The sequence below is a fragment of the Dipteris shenzhenensis genome, chromosome 28, assembly GCF_047967505.1.
Source record: "Dipteris shenzhenensis isolate YYH24624 ecotype China chromosome 28, Dip_SZ_1.0, whole genome shotgun sequence".
NCBI classification, from domain to species: Eukaryota; Viridiplantae; Streptophyta; class Polypodiopsida; order Gleicheniales; family Dipteridaceae; genus Dipteris; species Dipteris shenzhenensis.
The window spans coordinates 45243755-45266299 of NC_141623.1; the positions used below are offsets into that span (position 1 = coordinate 45243755).

Sequence of the window (22545 nt, forward strand, 5' to 3'; positions counted from 1 at the left end):
ATCAGGGCCCGTGATCAGCATGTCATCCACATATAAAATCAGCACTAAAAAATCAGATCCACTCCCACAGACATAAAGAGTGGGCTCTGTTGGGCTATTATGAAAACCAAGGGACAGTAAGTGTGCATGAATTTTAGGATACCATGCCCTGGGTGCGTGCTTCAAACCATAAAGGGCTTTTCTCAGCCGGCATACCTTGTTTTTAGAGCCAACAACCTCAAAGCCAGGAGATTGTGTCACATAAACTTCTTCCTGCAGATCCCCATGAAGAAAGGCAGTAGCTTGTGCACTTGCCAATGGTGATGGGCTGCAATGGCAATGACACATCTGATAGTAGTAATCTTGGAAGTGGGAGCAAAGGTCTCCTCAAAGTCAATGCCTTGTTGTTGGGCATACCCTTTTGCAACAAGACGGGCTTTGTGTCGATCTATGTTGCCATTAGATTTCCTTTTTAATTTGTAGACCCATTGGGTACCAATGGCATGCTTGCTAGGAGGTAGATCTACTAATTCTTATGTGTCATTTTTGGCAATAGATTGTAGCTCAACTCTCATTGCATCCATCCACTCTTTGCTGTCAAAAGCATCTTTATGGCACAAAGGCTCTTCATTGCAAGCTGTAGCAAGGAGTGCAAACTCAAGAAAGTGACCATGCATCTGTCTATTCCCTAGAAGCCATCTGGGAACTTGCCTTTGCTGTCTATTGACAGCTCTTTCTTCAATCACTGCATCATGAATATTGGGATCATTTTGTGCTAGAAGAGGAACCTGCAAATCAGCATGGGGTGCTGGCTGATCATTGCTTGTTGGAGGGCTTGGAGGAGGCTCATGTTGCTCGTCAAATTCCCCTCTTGAGGGGAGAAGAGGTAACCAAGAGTCAAAGGCATCAAACATGTCAACTTCTGGCTTTGCTTTGCAGTCCACAAGAGGAGAAGCTGAATGTTCAGCAAAGATTACATCTCTACTGACAATAATCTTCCCAGTATTTGGTTGGTACAACCGATATCCTCTGCTCTCCTAGCTGTAACGAATGAATATGCATTTGATTGCCTTATCATCAAGCTTATGTCTTAGCTGAGATGGTACATGTACATATGCAAGAGACCCAAAAACTCTCATATGTGAAAGTGAAGGCTTCTTGCCTTTCCATGCTTCATAAGGTGTAACAGTTCTCAATGCCCTTGTAGGTGATCTATTCAGCACATAGTTGGCACACATCAGTGCATCAAGCCATAATTTATTGGGCAAGGACTTGGCCTTAAGCATGCATCTGGCCATCTCCATAGTGGACCTGTTCTTTCTTTCAGGAATAGGATTATGCTGAGGAGTGTAAGGAGTAGTGCATGAAAGAAAGAAAGAAAGATATATTAACGTCCTCGGGAGACCTCACGGGCCTATTGGACAAACACACACCAAAAGGTGAACACCAAAACATCAGTTATAGACTGAGGGTCTCTTGTGAGTGTATATAGCACTCACAAAGTTATTATAGCTTAACAACAGTCTACTACAGTCTACTACCAACGATAATCGGCCTGCATTACATCAGTTTAAGACTGAGAGTCTTTAGGCTTGGATTTGAAGTCTCTTATAAGTGCTTTTCCATCTCTGTAAACAGCCCATTTTCCTTCCTTTCGAGCATCCTTCACTTTAGCCAATTCAGTGGCCTTCATTTTGAGCTGAGTTGGGGTGAGCTCCTCTGCTATCCATATTTTAGTGCCTTTCAGCTTATTGGTTTGCTTAAGAATCTTGCTTCTTTTCATCTTGTTCTAGAAGCATACTTGGTTGTCCCCTTCTGTAAGACAACTATTACGTCTTCAGCATCCCATTCTAGTTTGGGGTTCTTTCCATGATATTTTCCAGTGTTTCCTTTTGAGTTCCTTCAAACCAGCCCTCTGGTACCCCCCCTATGTGTACAAATCGTGAATTAGCCACCCTCTTTTCCTGTTCTTGTACTTCTTCATACACATCCGAGGTGTTAACTTTAGTGTCCAGTGTTGTTGTAATTTCCTGTTTTACTGATTGGAGCTGACTTGTGACCAGGTCCTGGACTTTAGTCACCATCTGTGGTGTGGGTGCTGCTGTATTGTGTATCTGCAGTACCTCATGAATAATTTCCTGTTTTCCTTGTGCTTCCCATGCATCTATTTTCCTCTCTAAAGCTGCAAGTCTGAGCTTGAGCTCACGGATTTCCTGCTATAAGTAATAAATATGCTCTTGTGGGTCTATCATGCTTACCATTCTCTTCTGCTGTAGATAGTTCTTTGCATATGGGGACGGCGTCTTTGCAAACACATACGGGGGAGGCGAGGGGAGAGCTGCAACGGAGGAATATAGTGCTTTTGTCGGGGTCGAGACAAGTGTCTTGATCTTGGGGAAGGCCAGAGGTGTCTTGGCATCCCCATCCATAGTGGCCTGCATATATTCAGGCGCCCCTTGCTGTAACTAACCCCAAGGGTTGGGTTTTGGGGCTCAGGCCAAACCTTGGGGTTACGTGTCCCTTGCTGAGGCGGATGGTGACTTTTGGTGGCGGCTGCTGCTGGTGGTTGAGCGGGGGAGGGAGGCTGAGGCGGGGAGGCTGAGCAGGTGAGGGAGGCTGAGGCGGAGAGGCTGAGCGGAGGGGCTAGCGGGAGAGGCTGAGCGGAGGGGCTAGCGGGAGAGAGAGGCTGAGGGAGGGGCTAGCGGGAGAGGCTGAGCAGAGGGGCTATAGGCTGAGGTGGAGAGCCGAGGCGGAGTAGGGAGGTGAGAGAGCGGAGTGAACAATGCCTCGTGAAGATAAAAATGCATCAAACTCCTGTGACATATACTCTTCCCCCTTGTCTGTGTTGAGGGTGACAAGCTTGCATCCCGATTCATTTTCAACTATGTTCAGCCACCTCTGAAACAATGAGAACACTTCAGATTTGGCTTTTAAAGCATATACCCAGCAATATCTTGTGAGGTCATCAAATAGAGTCATGAAATATTTGTACCCTCCAATGGCATTTGTCCTCATTGGGCCACAGACATCAATGTGCACTAGCTGCAATTTCCTCTGTGAGAATTTTGGACAATCCTTTTGAAAAGGAAACCGATGTATCTTACCCAAAAGACAACCCTCACACACATATTTGGAAACTGTGTGAGTTTGAGATACATCATTTGCCATGCCTTGTGAATGTAGTTTGGCAAGAGCTCTATAATTTAGATGACCCATTCTCTCGTGCCAAAGATGAGTTTTAGCAAGTTGTTAATCTGAAATAGCAAATGCTTCAATAGAAAGTGCAACTGAGTGATAATCAAGGTGATAAAGCCCCTTTTTCAAAGTGCGAGTGAGAACTATGGCATTGTCATCACAAAGATCATATACTAGGCATTTGTATCCATCAAATATCACTTTGAAACTTGAAGTGGCGATTGCTGAAATTGAAATCAAGTTGACTTCAATTCTAGGTACAAAAAGAACATTTGTCAAAGTGACAGGATGGCTTGAAATGGTTGTGAGCTGCACATCTCCAATTCCTTTTACAGCATAGGAAGCATTATTAGCACATGTGACAGTTCCCCCTTGAGGTGCATTAGCCAAGGAATGAAATAACTGTTTGCAAGAGGTTACGTGCTTCGAAGCACCACTATCAAAATTCCAAGATTGAGCATCGTTAGCAGAAAAGAATGCATCAACTTTGGAGGGATCAAAAGAGCAATGGATAGCCCATGCCCAATCATCCTGGGGAGCATGTGCATATGGGGCATCTGATGGCTCATGGGATTCAATTGCATGTGAGGCATTTACTGTCAATCCTGCTTTCTTCTTCTCCGAAGCAATGCCCTTTTTGCCACTCCCGAGCAAACCCCGCCCAAGGAGAGCAAAACCAGCAGTTCCAATCAATCCAGAAATCAACATGCAGAACCCCAGAGTCCGCTCTACTAAATTCAATGGCAAGACAAAACAAGACCCTGATAGTCACATTGGGCAATTTGAGACTTGATGGGTAGCAAGTGGTTTCGAAGGTCAGCTTGGCGAGATGAGGTCAAGAAGGAACAACTGGCAGCAACCTTGGTGGGCAAGGCCATGAGTTGGTTCATTCAATATGGTATGAATCACTTTTCGGATTACGATGCTTTAAAACAAGCTTTTCTGTCAAGGTTTAGACAAGAGAAAACACCAGAAGCAATACTCAAGAATCTCTGATAATCGAAACAGAAGGATCTATTGGTAGAAGACTATGCCCAGAAGTTCCGAAATTTGAACTAGAAGCTAGCCACCACTCAGAGACCGACTGAGGAGCAATTGGGGGATTATTTCTGAAGGGGTTAAATAAGGATTTGAGAAGTGCTGTTGCGAGAAGGGATACATTGGAAGGAGCCAACGACAAAGAAGGGTAAAAAGAAGGATGCAGAGGATTCAGATTTGGCCACAGATTCGGATGAAGACTCTGACACGGATAGTGAGGATGATGATGCAGGATTTGAGTCCGAGGAGGACGATTCGAATGCTTCGGATGATGAGGACATGAAGTCCAAGAGAAAAAGAAAGAAGGAATCCAAGAAGGGAAAGTCTAAGGGGAGTTTTAAGTCAAAGAAAAAGGCAAAAGCTTTCTCAGGGGTGAGAAGTTAGAGAAAAAGATCAAAAAGCATTTGAAAAGTATGGGGCTATCAGAAGCCGGTTCATCTGAGAAAGCTCAATGTGAGTTTTGTCTCAAATGAAATCATGACAGTGCCAATTGCTGGTACAATTCGAATTATAGGGGGCGGTTGCCTCCTCACATGCAAGCTGCTGTAGTAGCGACAGAACCACCTGCAACCAATCAAGTAGGGGTGAATGAGAATGCTAATCAGATGAGAAGACCAGCATAGGAAAATAATCCTCGACAAGCCAATACAAGTAATGATGCACAGAATTGCACATATTTTGGAAAAGCTGGACACCGGCAAGGGCCAGGATGTGAACTCTGGTGTAAACACTACAATGAGAGGGGCATTCCGATTGTTTAGTGCCAGACTCGTTCACAAACGCAAAATCTGGCTCATCCACCACCAGCCCAAGCCAATGCTGTGATCATACAACTCGAGTAGAATGGGGTAGAGGAAGGAATTGTGAAGGTAAAGCAGACAGTAACAAAAGAGAACAAGGTCATGGAGCCGGTATTGGCCAGTTTATGTGATTGGTTAGGGTGCAAACAAGAGAGTGACATGTCGGAGGGACAAAGTGATCTTGCAGCACTGGCTGTAACAAGGTCTAAAGGACCAATCCTGAAGGGAAAAAAAGTGCCAATGGCAGACAAACGCAAGCACCCAATTGATTGGGATGAGCAAAAGAAAGTTTGACATGAGGTTCTTAAAGCTTTGGATAAGGTAAATACAGATAAAAAGGTTAGGTGGGCATTAACAGACACCACACAACCTATACCTGGCAAAGTAAAGATTGATGAAGCAGTACAACCAACAGAGAACAAAGTACAACCTCAACGTGCAAAGCTAGCAGTGATTGAGGAGGAACCAAAGGAAGATCAGGGTGACATCAAAGGGAGCATAGTACAACTTGAGGTATCTGATAGGCAAGATGAAAGCTAGAAAGTAAACATTCCAAAAAAGAAAGGGGCTTGCAAAGAGGCTTAGCTGGGGACCGGTGTGGGCTGGCACACAAAGCAAGGGGGCTGGGCTCCCACTTCAAGGCAAGGAGCACACAGCCCTAGAGATGTTCCCACAGCCCAATAAATAGGGGCGTGTGGAGTCGGTTTTATGGCAGACTGGTCGGCCATATTAGGGCAGGCCAGTCGGTCACTTCAAGGGGCCCTTTGGGCCTATAAAAGGAGGCATCCAGCCTCATTCTTCATATTCAACAGCTCAGCCATCAGAGGAGCAGCAGGAGCAGCTATACTCACACCCTCAGGCCTACATTCACGAGGCAGAGGAGACTAGGAGTTGCTGCTGCAGACAGAGCTCATCTAGGGCTGGACCTTGGCTGTCTTCTAGGGCAGCAAGGTGTTTGGATCTGGACAGAAAGTCTACAGACGCTCAAGGTGGAGCACGCAGCAACATGAGCCTCCTGCAGGCCCTCCAACAAGCAATGATCAGCCAGCACCCCATGCTGATTTGCAGGTTCCTCTTCCAGCACAAAATGATCCCAATATTCATGATGCAGTGATTGAAGAAAGAGCTGTCAATAGACAACAAAGGCAAGTTCCCAGATGGCTTCTTGACACATTGAGGGACAGCAAATAAGATCAACCTCTTGCTGCCCGGACAAGATTAGGGAATAGACATATGCATGGTCACTTTCTTGAGTTTGTACTCCTTGCTACAGCTTGCAATGAAGAGCCTTGTGCCATAAAGATGCTTTTGACAGCAAAGAGTGGATGGATGTAATGAGAGCTGAGTGATGGTAGCATAGATCGACACAAAGCCCGTCTTGTTGCAAAAGGGTATGCCCAACAACAAGGCATTGACTTTGAGGAGACCTTTGCTTCCACTTCCAGGATTACTACTATCAGATGTGTCATTGCCATTGCAGCCCATCACCATTGGCAAGTGCACTAGCTTGACATCAAGACTGCATTTCTTCATGGGGATCTACAGGAAGAAGTTTATGTGACACAACCTCCTGGCTTTGAGGTTGTTGGCTCTAAAAACAAGGTATGCTGGCTGAGAAAAGCCACTCTTCAACATGCGACATCTTTTTTCTTCCAGTGTAGCTCCATCGACGTACTGTCGTACAATCTTGCGTCAACACCGTACAATCGTACGGCACACCATCCATATACTGCAAACAATCTGTTGTACGGCAGATTACATGCAATTGTACGACAGATTGTTTGCAGTATATGGATGGTGTTTCGTACGATTGTACGGTGTTGACGCAAGGTTGTACGACAGTACGTCGATGGAGCTATGTTGGAAGAAAAAAGATGTCACCTGTTGAAGAGTGGCAAGGTAAACTCATCTGGATTCTCCAAGATGGCAATGCAAAGCGTTGGGGGACAGCTAGCATGAGTAGGAACCTGCTTTGATACCACTGTAGGCTCAAGGAAGTGAAAGGAGGTACAAACGTGAAGCAGAACGCTGAAAGCCGTCACATCAACGAAACAAATGAAAGTACAAAGCACAAAAATAAAGGGGAACCCTAGGACAGTGTCTTTGTGGTACCACTAGTACTAGGTGTAAGACACTAAAAGTACTAGGTGACCTAAGTGCCAATAACTAAAGCTACATGGCACATACTAGGACCCAGAGGGCATCAATACGATCGGGAGATGATGGCCTACAATATGACCGGGAGATGATGGCCTACTCTGATCCAATTCAATACAATAAGCATACAAAACGTCAAGATACACCCAATGACAGACTAGGCAGTGTAGGCAAGAAGCCCGTGATGGATTGCTATTTGCTATCTGGATGAGTAATCCGTCAGGCCCTCCTGGCCGCTACCCGCGACGTTTGACAAGTGCCACGGTAACCCTGGTTGGTTGCACCCCAGGTTTGAAAATAGAGATGTCAGTGAGTGTGATTTGTGCGTCTATCCTCTGTCGGGTGTGCCGCGTCTCGGTCTCAGGTTCTCTACCTCTTTTGCTATCCGTGGTTGGGAGAGCAACCTGCTCTACTTGGAAGAAGTATGTGATCGTAGTTTGGGATGGGTTAGGCACGGTCCCCTGCTCCTGTCTCTTCAATCTGATGAGATGATCTCTATGCCGTAATGCCTCGTGATTAAAAGCTACTAGGCATCTCTGATCTGGGTATAGGAGGAGTTTGGAGAGGCTCTCGAATCCGTTTCTAAAAAGGAAATGGTATCGTCCACGAATCTCATAGTAGACTGGGCAAGGGAAGAAAAAGTGCTCCTCTGACTCCACCTCATGGCACTCACACAATGTGCAGATACGACTCTCTCTGGGTATCCCCTATGTTCGCCCGCTGTCGATATGGAGTCGCTGTGATGACACACCTAACAGTCAAGGGCAATCCTGAAATAATGTGGTAGGTGAATCTGGGTGTACCCCGGTGGGATGATGAAACCCTTTGTTGAAATGTGCAAGCAGTGGTCTCGTTAGAAACTGAGCTTCATAGGGAGCTCTGCCTGTGCTAGCCAGGTCTTGAATGTGTGTAGCTGTAGGAGATCCTCTTGGATGATTTGCCCTGGAATGGGACAAATGGAGCATCAATGCTGTACTGAAGGATGGCAGCCTGTCTATATGAAAACCCAGTCTCTCAAACCACCCGCATGTGCGCGCGTACGAACATCTCTAATCACCCTGAGCTGCTAATGCCATATAAGATGCTAGTGCCAACCAAGGTAGCCTGCGTTGCCCTGTGGTACATGAGCCATAAGCACGCACGTGGTAGAGGTAAGTGAGTCTGGAATGCCGCATCTACCTGTAGTGGGGATGTCCCGAACTCAGCCTGAACGATTTGATGAGGGACAATGGCTTGCTGCGTATTATCCATGATAGTAGGAGAACCTATAATCTCTCCACTTCAGCAATGATTTCGTGCTTACCTTCATTGTTTTCCAACTCCTTTACTTTCTTCCCGAGAGTTGCTACTATAAGCCTGAGCTCTCTTACTTCCTGTGTGTAGTAGATCTACTCTTGTGGGTCTGGTCCAGCCATTCGCTTGAAATGTAATGCATAAGGGCTGGGTGTCACTGCTACATCGGAATAGGAGGGCTTGCTGAGGGGCGTTGTTGCGAATGTCTTCGTGCTCGGAAATTCCATGGTGCTTGCTTTAAATGCAGGGGCCCTTTAGCTTGAATTAACCCCCCAAGGTAGAGCCAAGGGCTCAGCTCGGCTTGGGGGTGGTTCTCCCATGAACTGCTACTGCTACAGGGGGTTGGAACGAGTTGGAGAGGAGGTGGGGCGGAGATAGAGCGGAGGACTAGCGAGGGTGGAGCGGGGGTGGAGCGGGCTGGAGCGAAAGTGAAGCGGAGGGGGAGTGGTGGACTAGCGCGCCTGGAGCAGGGAGGGCTATTGCAGAGCTAGCGGAGGGCTAGTGGGGTTGGAGCGGAGGTAGAGCGGGATGGAGCGGAGAAAGAAAGAAAGTTGTATTAACGTCTTCGGGAGACCTCGCGGGTCTATGAGACAAAGATACAAGATATATCATATACGTAACCCATACAAGCCATTGTGGATTGAAGCAAAGGGCACACTAAGGCCCTTGCTGAGTGCTAAATGATAAGAATGAAAAAAACCCTAGTACAACTAGTACAAAACATAGTAGGAAACTAAGGGCAATCAACTACTTAGAATCAGAGCTCCAAGTACATGTGGAGGCTCTATATAGCCCGGCTCCTTGATGGCCCTTTGATGTGATGCAAAGAGCTCACGTATTTGTGTCCGTTGGGCTGTCTTCCGTGGTGGCGGGGGGCGCGCTCTCTTGGATCTCTGTATCCGATGGGCTACATCGAGAGTAATGCCTCGTCTCTGGCGGGCCCCTCTGAGTAGCATAGAGCATTTGGTTAGTAGCTTTGAGGATAGTGGCCAATGGATGGAGAGAGACTTCACGTGGGGGATGGTCGCATGGCTCATAGAGAGTGGGCATGCATTTTGGATAGACCGCACGGATCCAACCTTTCAAATTCACAGCCAGACTATGGCCAGGATTAAGGCAATGAGGCGGTTCCTCCCAGTCAAGCCTACCCTGCACCCTGGGTAGAGGATAGTGTGTGGGAGACAATTGCCACCATCAGTGTCTAGCACATCTGGGTCACCTATTGCAGTTTGGTGATGGGATTCTAGCAGACTACTCCGCCGGCCACTCTTGTCAGCATTTGGCAGGACATCATCTACACACTTTCTGGGAGACTTTGAGTTCTAGAGTGACCACTGAAAGGCAGAAGTGTTTGTGCAAGCATCTTCTATATCCTCACTATGAAAGATATTCGTTGGTTGTATAGTCCACCAGTTTGGTTGTCAGCCCCTATTCGAGAGACTCCTTAGGCAATATGCTAGGTTCTCAGGAAATAGGTTGGCCCTTTTTTGATGGCCATCAACTCTTTTATTTTTCCCATGGTCATCACCTTTTTTTGTTTTTTCTGATTTGTATGGTGGTTTTATTTGAAGCATAAATAGAAGATCCTTTTCTCTGGAAAGAAATATTCAAGCAACCAGCAACCGGTTCACATTTTTAGCATATTCTGACAACCTAACTGATATCAGGAGGTGGGTTAGTGGCAACTCATGCAGTTGCTTATTAGACTACGTTAGCCATTGGAATGCTTGTGACACAGAGAGAGAGAGAGGGGGGGGGGGGGGAAGAGAGATGAAAAGCACTAGCATATGGAAGCGATGGGCCAATTATTGGGAGCAAATGTGTAGCAGAAAGTACATGTTCTTGGCCTTGGTGGGAAGAGCTTGTCGCATCAAAGGGAAGGTGTCCATTTTATAGCCAATTCTTCCTCACAAAATTGACATCCCACAAATATATGGTGGGTTTCTATGTGAACATATGGGCCAAATACCCTTGATTGGGTGTGACAATTCTTAGTCTCCATTTCCACATAAATCAAAACCCAGTCTGCTATGTTAGGATCTGGTGACTCACATGCATGGATCCGTACAAGTACCACCTAGGTGGAGAAGGGCTTCGAAGGTTAGCTAACCTATCCTAATATTCGATTGTGGGATCAAGTTTCTAACCCAGCTAATGTGGAAAGTAGCTGTGAAGGAGGATGAAGCATGAGGACTTCACTTTCAGCCTGTTCCATTGGTTGAGTTTTTGGCACTTGATAGAGATTCTAGGGTTCTGTCCATATCTTGGCTACTTGAACTTCATGTATTATCATTGTCCTATTTGTTCAAGCATTGTAATTCCCTCCCATAGTTATAAAGGAGTGGTTTTTAGTTCTTTGTTTTCCTAGGACTTCATAGGTTCCATCCTTAGTTCTAGAGTCCTTTTGTGTTACGATTTAGCCTTACTGGAATACAGAAATATGCTAAGTGCTTGAGCTCTGGCAGGGGTGATCCTTGTTCGCATGCCAGCGGCCTCACTCTTTCTATGTTCCATTCTCTCATTGATTTCACAATAAGAATGAATGAATAATAGAGCTTTATTTTTTAGTTAATGGTTATGAATTTCTTGTTTTAATTAGATAAATCTTCGAATACACTCTTCCGCATAGGCATAACGCTTAAGTGGACGAAGCTAATAGGAGTGGATGGGTTGGAGGCCCATGTTAATATGTGAGGAAGGCTTGAATTGATCCAATAATGCTAGTAACCTCGCGAACCCTTGACACGAAGACATTCTACTTGCTAGACCTCTTGGTCTAGGATGGGAGTAATGCTGACAAAAAGATTCCCATCCTAAACCCATGCTAGTCTCATCCATGTGCTAAGGCCCTAAGTGGCCTACTCTAACTCCTACCTTGTTGAGGCAATCGATAAAGCCACCCATGCAACATTGATGAAGATGATCCTAGGCAGAGTGCAAGCTTGACCACAATGCTTTGCAGTTCGAGCTTGAGAAAAATGACATTGACAAAGTAGCTTGAATCCGTGTAAATAATTGTGTTCTAAGCATCACCTCATTTTTAACAGTGGTTCAAATGTAGATATGCTACTTTATGTTCGAACTTCTTGAGAATGCTTAGGTAAGATTTGTCTCTTACTAATAAAATATGGCCTGCCAGATATTACGCAACACTTGCATTTCATAGTTGTTTGTACGAGTTTTTTGGAAAATATCATGAGATTTTACAGTATCTTGCTAAGCAGTCTATTCGTGTGCTTGCAACAGGATTTTCTGGCTGACTTTGCTCAATTGGCATCCACTTTTCGCACGATATTTCCTATGGGAGAGAAGCAACTTAATGAAGCTGCTACAAATTTGTTCAAAAGGTATGGATTCTACTTTCAAGTCCTTTTTTATGATAGCTTTTGTTGTCATATCTGCATTTCAAGTTTTCCAAAGAAATTTATAACAACGTGTTCTTCCTGTTGTGGTAGAGAGGTCCAAATTGATCTACTAACATACCCTTTGTCTTTGCATGCAAAGGTATCTTGCGTATGTTCAAGAATCTTTACAGCCCAACGTTGGAGATCCTTCTGCCACTGAACTGATAGCTGCTTTAGGTATCAAATGGCTCACTTCAATTTCTCGCTTTTGCGTGTTTGGAAGTACCAATAATGGCATGTTGTGGTCTTAATTTTGTGGCCATTGAACAAGTCAAAAATCTTGGGAAAGCACAAACACATGCAATAGGTGCAAGTAGTCTCAAATTTTCATAGCCCACATGTGATTCAAATTGTACCGCTCATTAGAGCTTGTACATAACCACATATAATACAAAAGTTCAAAGTTTTAGATATTCAAGGTGTACAATTTCTTGTCACATTTTCAGGAGGAGAACAGGGTAGGGAACGAAGATAAAACCACTGAACATGTACATGAATTTTCTGGAACCTTAGGAGTGTTAAATTACATAAACATTATACTTGTCCTTAAGGAATCCCTTCAATTGCCTCATGACTACAAAGTACTCATTTAAACTTAAAGGACCGTAAGATCTCCCTTGAGATTATGAAGAGCCTCAATTTGAAAGGAAGTGCAAAGTTCGATCTTTCAAGAGGCAATAGAAACATGAACTGTGATTTGATTCTGGGCTTGCGGCTCAAAAATGAGAAACTCAAAATCCACGCAAGCAAAGCGACAACTCCGATAGAATGAGCATTGTGTGAGAATATACATAAACTATCAACTGATAAACTGAGTAGCTCAACAATGAAAACTCATGTGACATGTCTATAGTGTAAAGCAATGTGAAAGACATAAAACCATTAAGCAGCTATAAGGCTGAGTGAATTCAGCATCTAGGACAGTTCCTATGTCTATCATTGTCATCCCAGGAAGGTGATGCATAATATCACTGAATTCTTTGTGTTAGCGGATCGTTGTATTTGGCAGCATTGGGCTACTTTTCTACAGCCTCTTTTGAGTGTCTGCTTGTATGCAACGTCCTCTGTGTCTTCTCTTGTAGTGCGAATGCTTGGTCCTTTCAACTCATCCAGATATTCACCTCCTGTACATGATGCTAGTAAATATCACCACTTTAAGAAGATACGTGTTTGGTGCATACTACTACCTTGTTTGACAAGATCACAATTGTCCTTTAGTCCTAAATTCTGTTTTTGAACAACTAAATACTAATAACCACTAAAATTAAGGCTCCCTTTACATAAGTGGTTTAGGTCTTGCTGCTTTGAAAAGTGCTCCCCAAATACGTTGAAAATGGGAGCATGGGTTCTACATACCAGCTTCTACCTGCAGACCAAAATCCATTGTCAGAAGTGCAATTAATTAATGGCACATGTCATCTTGAGCAAGGGTTAGAGTCTTGCAACTCTGCATGCATTTGTCTATGAATTTCTGTTTTTGAAAATCAAATTGGGATCCAAATGAAAGTTTGGCACTGTCCAAGGCTACTTGTCGAGGAAATTGATGCTATCAGATTGATTTTCCTGCAGGAAATTGATCTAGTTTGAGTTTCGGTAGTTTTGATAAATGTGGGGCTTATGATGAATTTCACTTCAGACGTTGCTATACCAGGACCAAGGGATGTTTGGTACTGAGTTTCAAAAAGAAATTTGAAAAAGCACTAATTATCCTTCAAATTGTCTATATTTTCAGAATTTAGGGTATCTTTAAGTGATCGTTGGCATAAAACAATGGTACACACAAGGTTTGCAGAAAATCTAATGAAATTGTAGAGGAATTGTGGAGTAAAGCAGAACCGCATCATTGGAGCCTAGTTAGAGATCGTACTAGAATAAGTCGTTAGTGAAGACGGGTATCAAGTGCTGTTCTGAAGCCTATTATTTACTCTATGAGTTCCAAATGATTATAAAGGGGCTCACAATCAAAGGTAAAGCTAGATATTACTTACTGATTGTAATTCTGAAGGGGAACTGCAAAGAAGCTGCATTGCTATTTGTTAAACTTTAACATAAACCGCTGAAGTTGATGAGCAGAAGTACTGCAGATGACAACAGCCTTGTTTTGATTCCAGATGTGATGGATCAAGCCTTTTAGAGTTGAAACTTGTCTACGATGTATCTTAGGATGACACATGGAATAAGACAAGATCTGAAAGTATTGTTGAAGCCGCATACCCTCACAAACCTTGCCATATGCTCACCCTCCGTCGAAGAAAGTGCGACCATACCTTGCCTCTTACTAATGGACTATGTCTGATCCAAATGCAAAGCAAGGTCCAGTGTTAGATTTGCAGGTCTCTACATCCCTTGCCTAATTAGAGTCACAACGGCCTGATAAACTTGTGTGTGTTGGGTGAATGGAGGCCCATACATAATGTATCCTTTATCTATACGAGGATCCTCTTAGCAGCCTCCAATGTATACCCATGGAATGTGCTATTTGCTGTTTCCCCACTGCACGTGTTATATATGGATTTGCAATGCTCAGGTAAATTAAGCTACCAACAAGCTGCCTATAAAGGGGACCATCTACATCTACATCTCTATTTCATCATGATTGATCATCTGCTATGCTCTTGTAACCTGTATGTAGATGCAGAGTTGACTTGCAATCCTTGATTTTTGAACTTCGTGAGAAGATCACCTGCCTACTTGAACTCAGGTGCAAAGATGCTGTCCTCTCTCTACCATGTGCTAATGCCTGAGAAAGAATGAGTAAGCCCAAATATGGCTCTCAGGCATCTCTGCAAGCTTGCCTTTGATTGCTGAAATCAAGGCCCCATTGTTTCGGCAATCAAATCATGATTCATCAACATGTCTGAACAACAGCAACACAGCTATCCTTCCCCTTCACCACATAAATTATGTATGGATTTTCTCCTCAGCATGTTGATGCTTGAAAATAAACCATCTGCATTGGCATACCATGCTGTGGGTATGTGCCTCAATTCCTTGCAAGGACGTAATTGCTTTGTGACCTTTGATCATGAAATCTTTTGCTCCCATATTTTACTTCCTTCTCAGGTACCTTCAAGGAAGCCAGGCTTCATGTTTATTGATTAAGAAAGCCGACTCCACATTTATTGGAGGAAGTCTCCATGCATGCTTGGCTGCTAGTGCAGCGACCATCCTCACTATGTTGTGCCATTGGTGCATTACTCTCTTGAATAGCATTTAGCCAACCCACTTTGTGCCTGTACATGATACGATAGGTGCCATTCTTCAGAATGGCATTATACTGTATCTCTATGGCTTACTGCTACTTTTTTAAAATATAAGCAAGTGTTTGGCTCTCTCATCCATGATCTTGACGTATCAACGTCTCTCTGCCCCCTTTCTTAGCGGCCTATATATGTTTTTCCTTGTTGCTTTCATGCAGTCCTTGTACTTTGGACAAGCCACACATTTGGTTGACTTCAGGAAGGTCTTCAATGAAGCTTTTTGTCTCTGTAATTTCTTTTTAACATTAGAGTAAGCTACAGACTTTGAAGATTATTGGAAATGGGTTTGGCAACTATTTCTAGGAAATTTCAGATGTGGCAGCCAAGGTGAGTGCTGTTTCACCACCTCAGTAGCAGAGCATTTCATACTTGGGTTGTCCAGATAATATTTGCACGAGGTGCTTAGGATCCAAAACACCTATTTGGAAGGTTCTGCATGTTCATTCTTGGTTGTCCAAAGAATATTGGCATGAGGTGCTTGGATCCAAAACACCTCTTTGGAAGGTGCTTATACTATGCAAAATGGCATGATGAAAGGAAGGCACGAGCTTTAGTGTTCATTTCAAGGAAAGTTCTTTAAAGCACAAGAAGCAAAAGACCCACCACTACTATTACCTCACCTTTTGCTACTGCAATTCCATCCTCAAACACAGGACAATTTGAGGGGATTACAAGGAGGGCTAAAGGAAGGAAGGACAATCTTTGTTATGAGTGTATGCAGCCTGGACATACTCCAAGTGATACTCCTCATAAAATTGGAGGGGTGGGTTACCTTTGAACGTTGTCAGGGAGGTTTCAGGTAACATACCTATTTCTAAAATAGAAATACTCACGTGGATGATAGTAAGTGTTTGAGTCACATCCGTTTTTTGGACCTCTATTATTTGATCCATGTAGAGAGGACTATCGTTGGAAAAGCAATCATTATTGTATTTGCTAAGGGATCTAATCACAACTTTTTCAATTATTGATTCCAATGACCACACGAGGTCAGCTGTGAAAAGTGAAGGATTTGGACGGTCTACTTCCATGAATCCAAAAAGACCTTGGGCTGTCAATATAATTTTGAGAAAGACTGGGTTTTAGATAAGCATGAGACCTCACAAATTAGGTAGGGCTCATGGCCTCACCTTCTACCCTCAATATGGACATTCTAGTAATCCATGATAAGTATGAGCTTCAGCATCTTTTTTTAAAATTGATACAATTTACAAAAATAATTTAGAGTGCAATCTACATTATGTTCGGCTAAAAGATGAAATTTGTTATTATCATATTAATCAATTTGGTAAGTCTGAAATTCTTATCATGAGCACTAAAGTGTACAACTGCTAAGTAGATTATATCAACTGGTAGTCCAATCTGTTAAGCAAGAGCATAGTCACATAAAAACACAAAAGAAATGTGTTCCAGGGAATGGAAATGTTTCCGCCCTGAAACGTTTGCTTCAGAGATTTTTTTTTGGCTATATGTAAATAACGTAAAAAATTTACTTGGTTCGTAATTATTGTCTTTTTTGGCCTGCCACGTTTCGAGTGGTAGCCTTATTGACGGCTGGGCAGCTTGGAGAAGTGAAAGTCTTTTTGGATTTTTTTTGTTTTCTATTTACACGTGCTTCCGGCCGATTGTTTCTTCCCCTTTCTCTCCTTCTCTCTACTTCTTCTTCTTCTTCTTCTTGTTCTCTGTCTCAGCTTCCAGGGAAGGCCTTTTGAATGTATTCAACTTGTTTTTTGGGTATAGATCCTCCCATCTTTCTTATGTACGTTAGCATCTCTCTCTCTCTCTCTCTCTCTCTCTCTCTCGCCAAGTTTTGACAGATTCCATGTTGCCGCTATTGAGGCCCAGATTAGAGGCTATGTCATATTGTTTCTTCTTGTTGGCTTGCCTCAAGATGATTTGTAACGACTTTGCTATATTGCAAATTTGCAGTGGATCATGTTGGAGATACACTATGCATTCTTCTATGTAGTGGTCAGATTTGTTTCCATTCTTGGAAATACCATTTTAGGATTTCCCCTTGAGTCTGTATATGTTTTGTAAATTAAAAACAGGTTAGGTCCCTTGCAAAGGTTAAAGTCTTCTCTCTCTCTCTCTCTCTCTCTCTCTCACATTGCCTGGAAGTTTTCCTGGCCTTCTAGAACATATTTGGTCTCTTAAGGGCATTAACTGGACATGGCATAGGTCATAAGTGTGTGTTGCAGTGTGCAGCTTTGGGTGTGAAAACACACAATAATGTAGAATAAAAGATGTCATGATTTTCTAACCTGGTGTGTTAACACAAAAATACACACACCAGCTTATGGTCTAAGAAATATCATGTTCTAATAATATACCATCTCTTCTGGAGAGGCATAAGTCGAAGATACGGTTAAAAGATATCTAGTTTGACAGTGGGAAGCATATTCTGCTTTTACAGCAAGAGTTGGACTTGTGGTTTGAATAGCTGGTTTGTTTTTCCATTCTAGCGGTTCTATACACCTAAACAGTAGGTTTGCCTGCAGAGATTTTGTCCACAGATGTGGCGAAGATGGATGAGGTTTTACCTGATGCCGGACTTTCTGCACTTGCTTTGGAGGTATGCTTTAGTTTTTTGTAGTAAAATTGCCCTTCAGGACAGCTTTCATGATCAAGATTGTTAAATGCTTTTTATTTTTCCTGATGGAAGGCTGCTGAGGCTGCTGTAAGACAACATGTTATGCGAAGGTTCAAGGGATTGTTTGGCCGCCTCACTGGTCAGAATCTGGCTTATTGATGTCTAAAATACATCGAAACATCTCTATTTCTAGCCTTCATCTAAATAAGGTTTATCTCCTTGTAAGGTTTTGCAGATGCCCTTATGGTATCTCAAACACACAGTGCAGTCACTCCTGAAGCAGCGAGTTCAAGAGAAGAAAAACCATTGAAACAGATGCTAAATAATGCCCAAGATGTTATTTTACAGGGTAGCCTTGATGTTCTTTGGGTACGATCTATAGCTCTCTATGTTGCAGCTACATTCATTTTACATGGATGTGCTCAATGTGTATGAACCATATATGTGTCTCTTAGGGGCTATTTACAAACATTGATAGACTTGGTAAAGCCCCCAAAAGATTTTAGAAAGGAACGTTTCTAAGGTTGCAGTTGAAGCACACTTCACATCGACACACATTTCGTGCATTTGTGGCTGAGTGAATATTTGCCTGTGACTTACCTTTTGTGATTTCATTTTCAGTGGGGTCTACTAGCTGTTTGTTTAAAAAGAAAAAAAGTCCAAAGTAGAGCTTATAACAAGCACTAGGGGGAAACAACGTTCACATAGACATACATTCTGTGCATTCGTGGATGAGTGAATATTTGCCTGTGTCTTTCCTTTTGTGTCTTTTAATTTCAAAAAGTGTCCTGGACTTAAATCTGTAGAACTATAACAAGCTTTTTTGGATGATATCGAAGTCTCTTGGGAGTTAGTCTACAGAATTTGCCATGGGCATCCACAGCCCATGGCATGCTGCCTACAGGCTCCAGCGCCATCAAATGCCACAAGGCAGCCTCAAAAGACAGTGCAGGTAAAAAGCTGTTTTTGGTCAATTTGACTGACCTGGTCAACGGTTGGTGTTGACCAGCCGACCAGTGTCGGTCAATCTGCCCTAAAAGCCTATATAAGGCAGCCCCATTGGCCTGATTCTTCATCCAAATCTTCTAGTGCTCTAGCCCTCAGCAGTAGCAGCTCCAGGGATCAGGATCACGATTAGTGTCCGCAGCAGCCCGGCAGCCCCTTCCAGCCCTCCTGTAGTCAGTCCTCAGGCCGGTATAGCAGTCTCTAGTTCTCTTTTGTACTGAGGGTTCTCCCGCCATATAATATTCTCTCCCCACTCCACAGTTCCACTTGTGTTTTGAGTGCATCATGGTTTCAGTTCAGATAGACGTGAGCAGGAGAAAGAGCTATCTCCCTGTTACATTGGTATCAGAGCTACATATTTTCTTTCTTGGGATAAGGAGGATCAGTTCCCTCTGTTTAATGATACAGACAAGATCCGGAAAGGACACCATGGGTACCAGTGAGAAGTCCAAAACGGGCGGGGATGAGGGTGTGAGAAGTGCAGCAGAAATGAACAGAAATGGACAGAGAGAGAGAGAGAAAATCTCCCACACACCACACAGAGAGGTAGAGAAGGAAACACGAGAACTGCAAGTGATCTCTGGGAAAACCTTTGCACAACAGGCTGCTCAAGACCTGACAAGACTGCTCAACAACCTCAACCAAGAGATGATGAATGAGAGTTGAGGGGGGCCCTATGAATTAGCCCCCAGCCCCTCCATAGTCGGGTGCAGCATGCTGGCCGACCAGCCTGCATAGTGGCCAACCCACCGTCCAACCCATGAGACTGGTACACAGTGGCCAACCCACCGTCCAACCCATGAGGCTGGCACACAGCCCTATATGAGGGCACCCATCTTTGCCTAGGGGGCCGACTCAGCAGCTGCTATAGGGGCCGACCAGGCCGCCTCAATGAGGCCAGCCACACCCCTATAGAAGTGGCTCACCTCTCCTTATGTGAGGGCTGACCAAGAGCCCTATAGGGCTGACTCCACGGGCCTCCAAGAGAGCCAACTGGCTGCTCTCCTCCACGCCCTATAAGGGCTGCCCACACAGCCATGAGGGGCTGAGCTGCCGCGATTGGGCTGCTCCACCTGCCCTATGTGCCTCACATTGGGGCTTGTGCCTGGCAGCAAGCGGGCTCGGAAGGACCTCTCTCTCCTACTCTACCCTCACAAGGGGGCACACCTAGAACTGTCCTTGACAAAGGAGCCTCTGGTGCTTGGAGAAAATGAGGAGTATGATGGTCCAGAAAGACGGTTGAGGGAAAACCAACTCTTGAGGCATGTATCCCAAAGGAAAACCTCACGGGGACAGGCACACCCACAAGCATTGGCCCTCCCTCACTAAGGTGACATCAGGAGATGTTGACCTCCAATAGAGGGATCCGCTTCCCAAAAGCTATTACCATAGAATCTTGTCAACTATGTGTGGGGGTGTGTATTTGTATGTGTGAGAGCATATGTTTATACTATGTTCTACACGCATTGTTGGGTGCTGATGATGTCAGTGGGGATATCATAGTAGCTAGTCCCTGTTATGCGTGATGGAGTTTATGGTTTTCAACGTTATGAGTGACTATCATGAGATTGGAACTGCATTATGTTGTGAGTTTAGAGGATGAGTTTGGGCATATTCTTGGATCCATCTCTCTCTCTCTCTCTCTTTATATATATATGTCCCTCAAGTATAATATCTTGGATTATGAAATAGGGGAGTCTGCTTGGAGAATATATATATATATATATATATATATATATATGTCTTCCTGTTACAGAATTAGTCGTGGCCTTTGTATTTAAATTACCTTGGTCCCTCAAGTATACTATCTTGGATTATGAAATAGGGGAGTCTGCTTGGAGAAGTGAAACTACAATTGTTGCATGGGCTTGTTGGCAATAAGCCTCTTGGGGAGCCTTGATGATGGAACCTTAGGCTAGAAGACGTGGAAATCAGGGTGCATGGTGATTGGTGGAATAATGTGGTTGCATGGCGGTGTTCACTTATGGATTAGTGGTTGGTCCTGGAAGCTACTCGACATGGCCAACCTGTAGGAGAATGGAGGTTACTATGTAATCGGATTCAAAAGGGTTTATTCCTTCTTTTCAGGCCACGAGCCTGCTCTGTGTGAGTAGTAGATATAGATGAGAGTCGACTTCCAGGTAGGAGATGATATGCTTTGTTGTAGTGTCGCCTTTCTTGTAAAAGCAAAAAGCCTGGTCGGGATGAGCTTTTTTGCTTGAAAATTAGAGTGTTTTTTGGTCTTGTTAAAGCAACAATTTGTCACGGTTGAGAGTGAGAGAGAGGTCTTTTGTGAAATCGTTATTTCATGTGTTGTGAGTTAGAGTTGCATGCATGTTCACTTCCAGCAATTGGTAGTGGAGCATTGCGGTCTAGGAAGGTTAGAGTTTTATTTCTGAGTGGTTGACCGGCAAAGGATCTTCTCTGTGAGAAATAGGTCGAGAGCTGGTAGTCATTTGTGTACGTCCAAGCACTATGGGTCCTTGGAAGAAGAACAAACCTACGGAAGGTTCTTCGCTGCAATTTAACGGTTGGAATTTTGCTTCATGGCAGCTCAGTACCTTTCTATATCTCATGCAAAAAGGCTTGTGGGGAGTTGTCGCAGAAAGAGAAGAAGCCCAAAAGATCCGGTAATGAGGCTGACAAAATCCCTGCTTGGGATCACAAGAATGAAAAGGCAGTTGACATTCTAGGGAGCGTTGGTGCAAGAATACTTCCATCACGTAGATGTATCAAAATCTGCAGCAGATAACGAGACACTACTCGAATCATTGTTTGAAACCAGGAAGAACTCGAAAGCTTTTTCAAAGCAAGAATTGTTCAGATTTCGTATGGGAGAGACTGAAGGCCTTGGCACTTGTCTGAGTCGCATGCAAGCTATTCTGAGACAACTGACAGCGCTAGGATCAAAGGTTGACGATGAAGACTCTAAATCAATTCTTATTTCTGCTTTATCTCAAAAGTAGCCGATTTGGTTCAGATCCTTAGAGCAAACTCAGAGAATTTTGATTTTGTGGAATTGATTGCATTATTGATGAGTGAAGAGAGACACATCTTGTTGAACCTGCCTGTTGGTGAACCCGCTTATGTGATTAAGAGTAAAGAAAGACAGCTGGAGAATCAGAGAAGGATTCACAGATGTGTCATTATTGTGGGAAAGAGGGTCATATCAAGCGTTAGTGCCATAAGAGACAAAGAGATGAACAATTAGGGACCACCAAAAAAAAAGTTTGCAGTTGAGGGCTCCTCTACAGAGAATGAAGTTGATGAACAGAATTGGGCTTTTTAGAATTCAAGCAAGAAAAGATTGTAGTTGTGCATCTTTTATGATAGTGACCACCAAAAAAAAAGTTTGCAGTTGAGGGCTCCTCTACAGAGAATGAAGTTGATGAACAGAATTGGGCTTTTTAGAATTCAAGCAAGAAAAGATTGTAGTTGTGCATCTTTTATGATAGTCTGGCTCTTCGTAGGTGACTGTCCTTTACGATGATTTTGGCTCTTAGTGAGCAAATCATTTCTTTTTCTGAGCTTTTCTTGTTCGCAGTTTTGTGGCGCAGTTCTTTCAGTTCTCCTTTGTTGGCCTCCCCCGTTTGGCTTATGGGGGGGATTGCTAGCAATAAGCCTCTTGGGGAGCCTTGATGATGGAACCTTAGGCTAGAAGACCCGGAAATCAGGGTGCATGGTGATTTGTGGAAAAACTTGGTTGCATGGTGGTGGTCACTTGTGGATCAGTGATTGGTCCTGGAAGCTACTCGACGTGGCCAGCCAGTAGGAGAATGGAGGTTACTATGTAATTGTATTCAAGGCAGTTTATTCCTTCT

The 22545-nt window shown here is 43.8% G+C and overlaps 1 protein-coding gene across 2 annotated transcripts in view; it reads left to right on the forward strand.

Moving 5' to 3' along the window:
* LOC147883610 (Vps51/Vps67 family (components of vesicular transport) protein) overlaps positions 1-22545 on the forward strand; it is a 56295-nt gene that overhangs the window by 28313 nt on the left and 5437 nt on the right. For both annotated transcript variants that reach the window (XM_087399725.1, XM_087399726.1), the window contains exons 9-13: positions 11709-11809; positions 11967-12043; positions 17628-17701; positions 17792-17858; positions 17955-18088. In XM_087399725.1, the coding sequence (XP_087255851.1) occupies positions 11709-11809; positions 11967-12043; positions 17628-17701; positions 17792-17858; positions 17955-18088 (453 nt within the window). The remainder of the gene's footprint in view (positions 1-11708; positions 11810-11966; positions 12044-17627; positions 17702-17791; positions 17859-17954; positions 18089-22545) is intronic.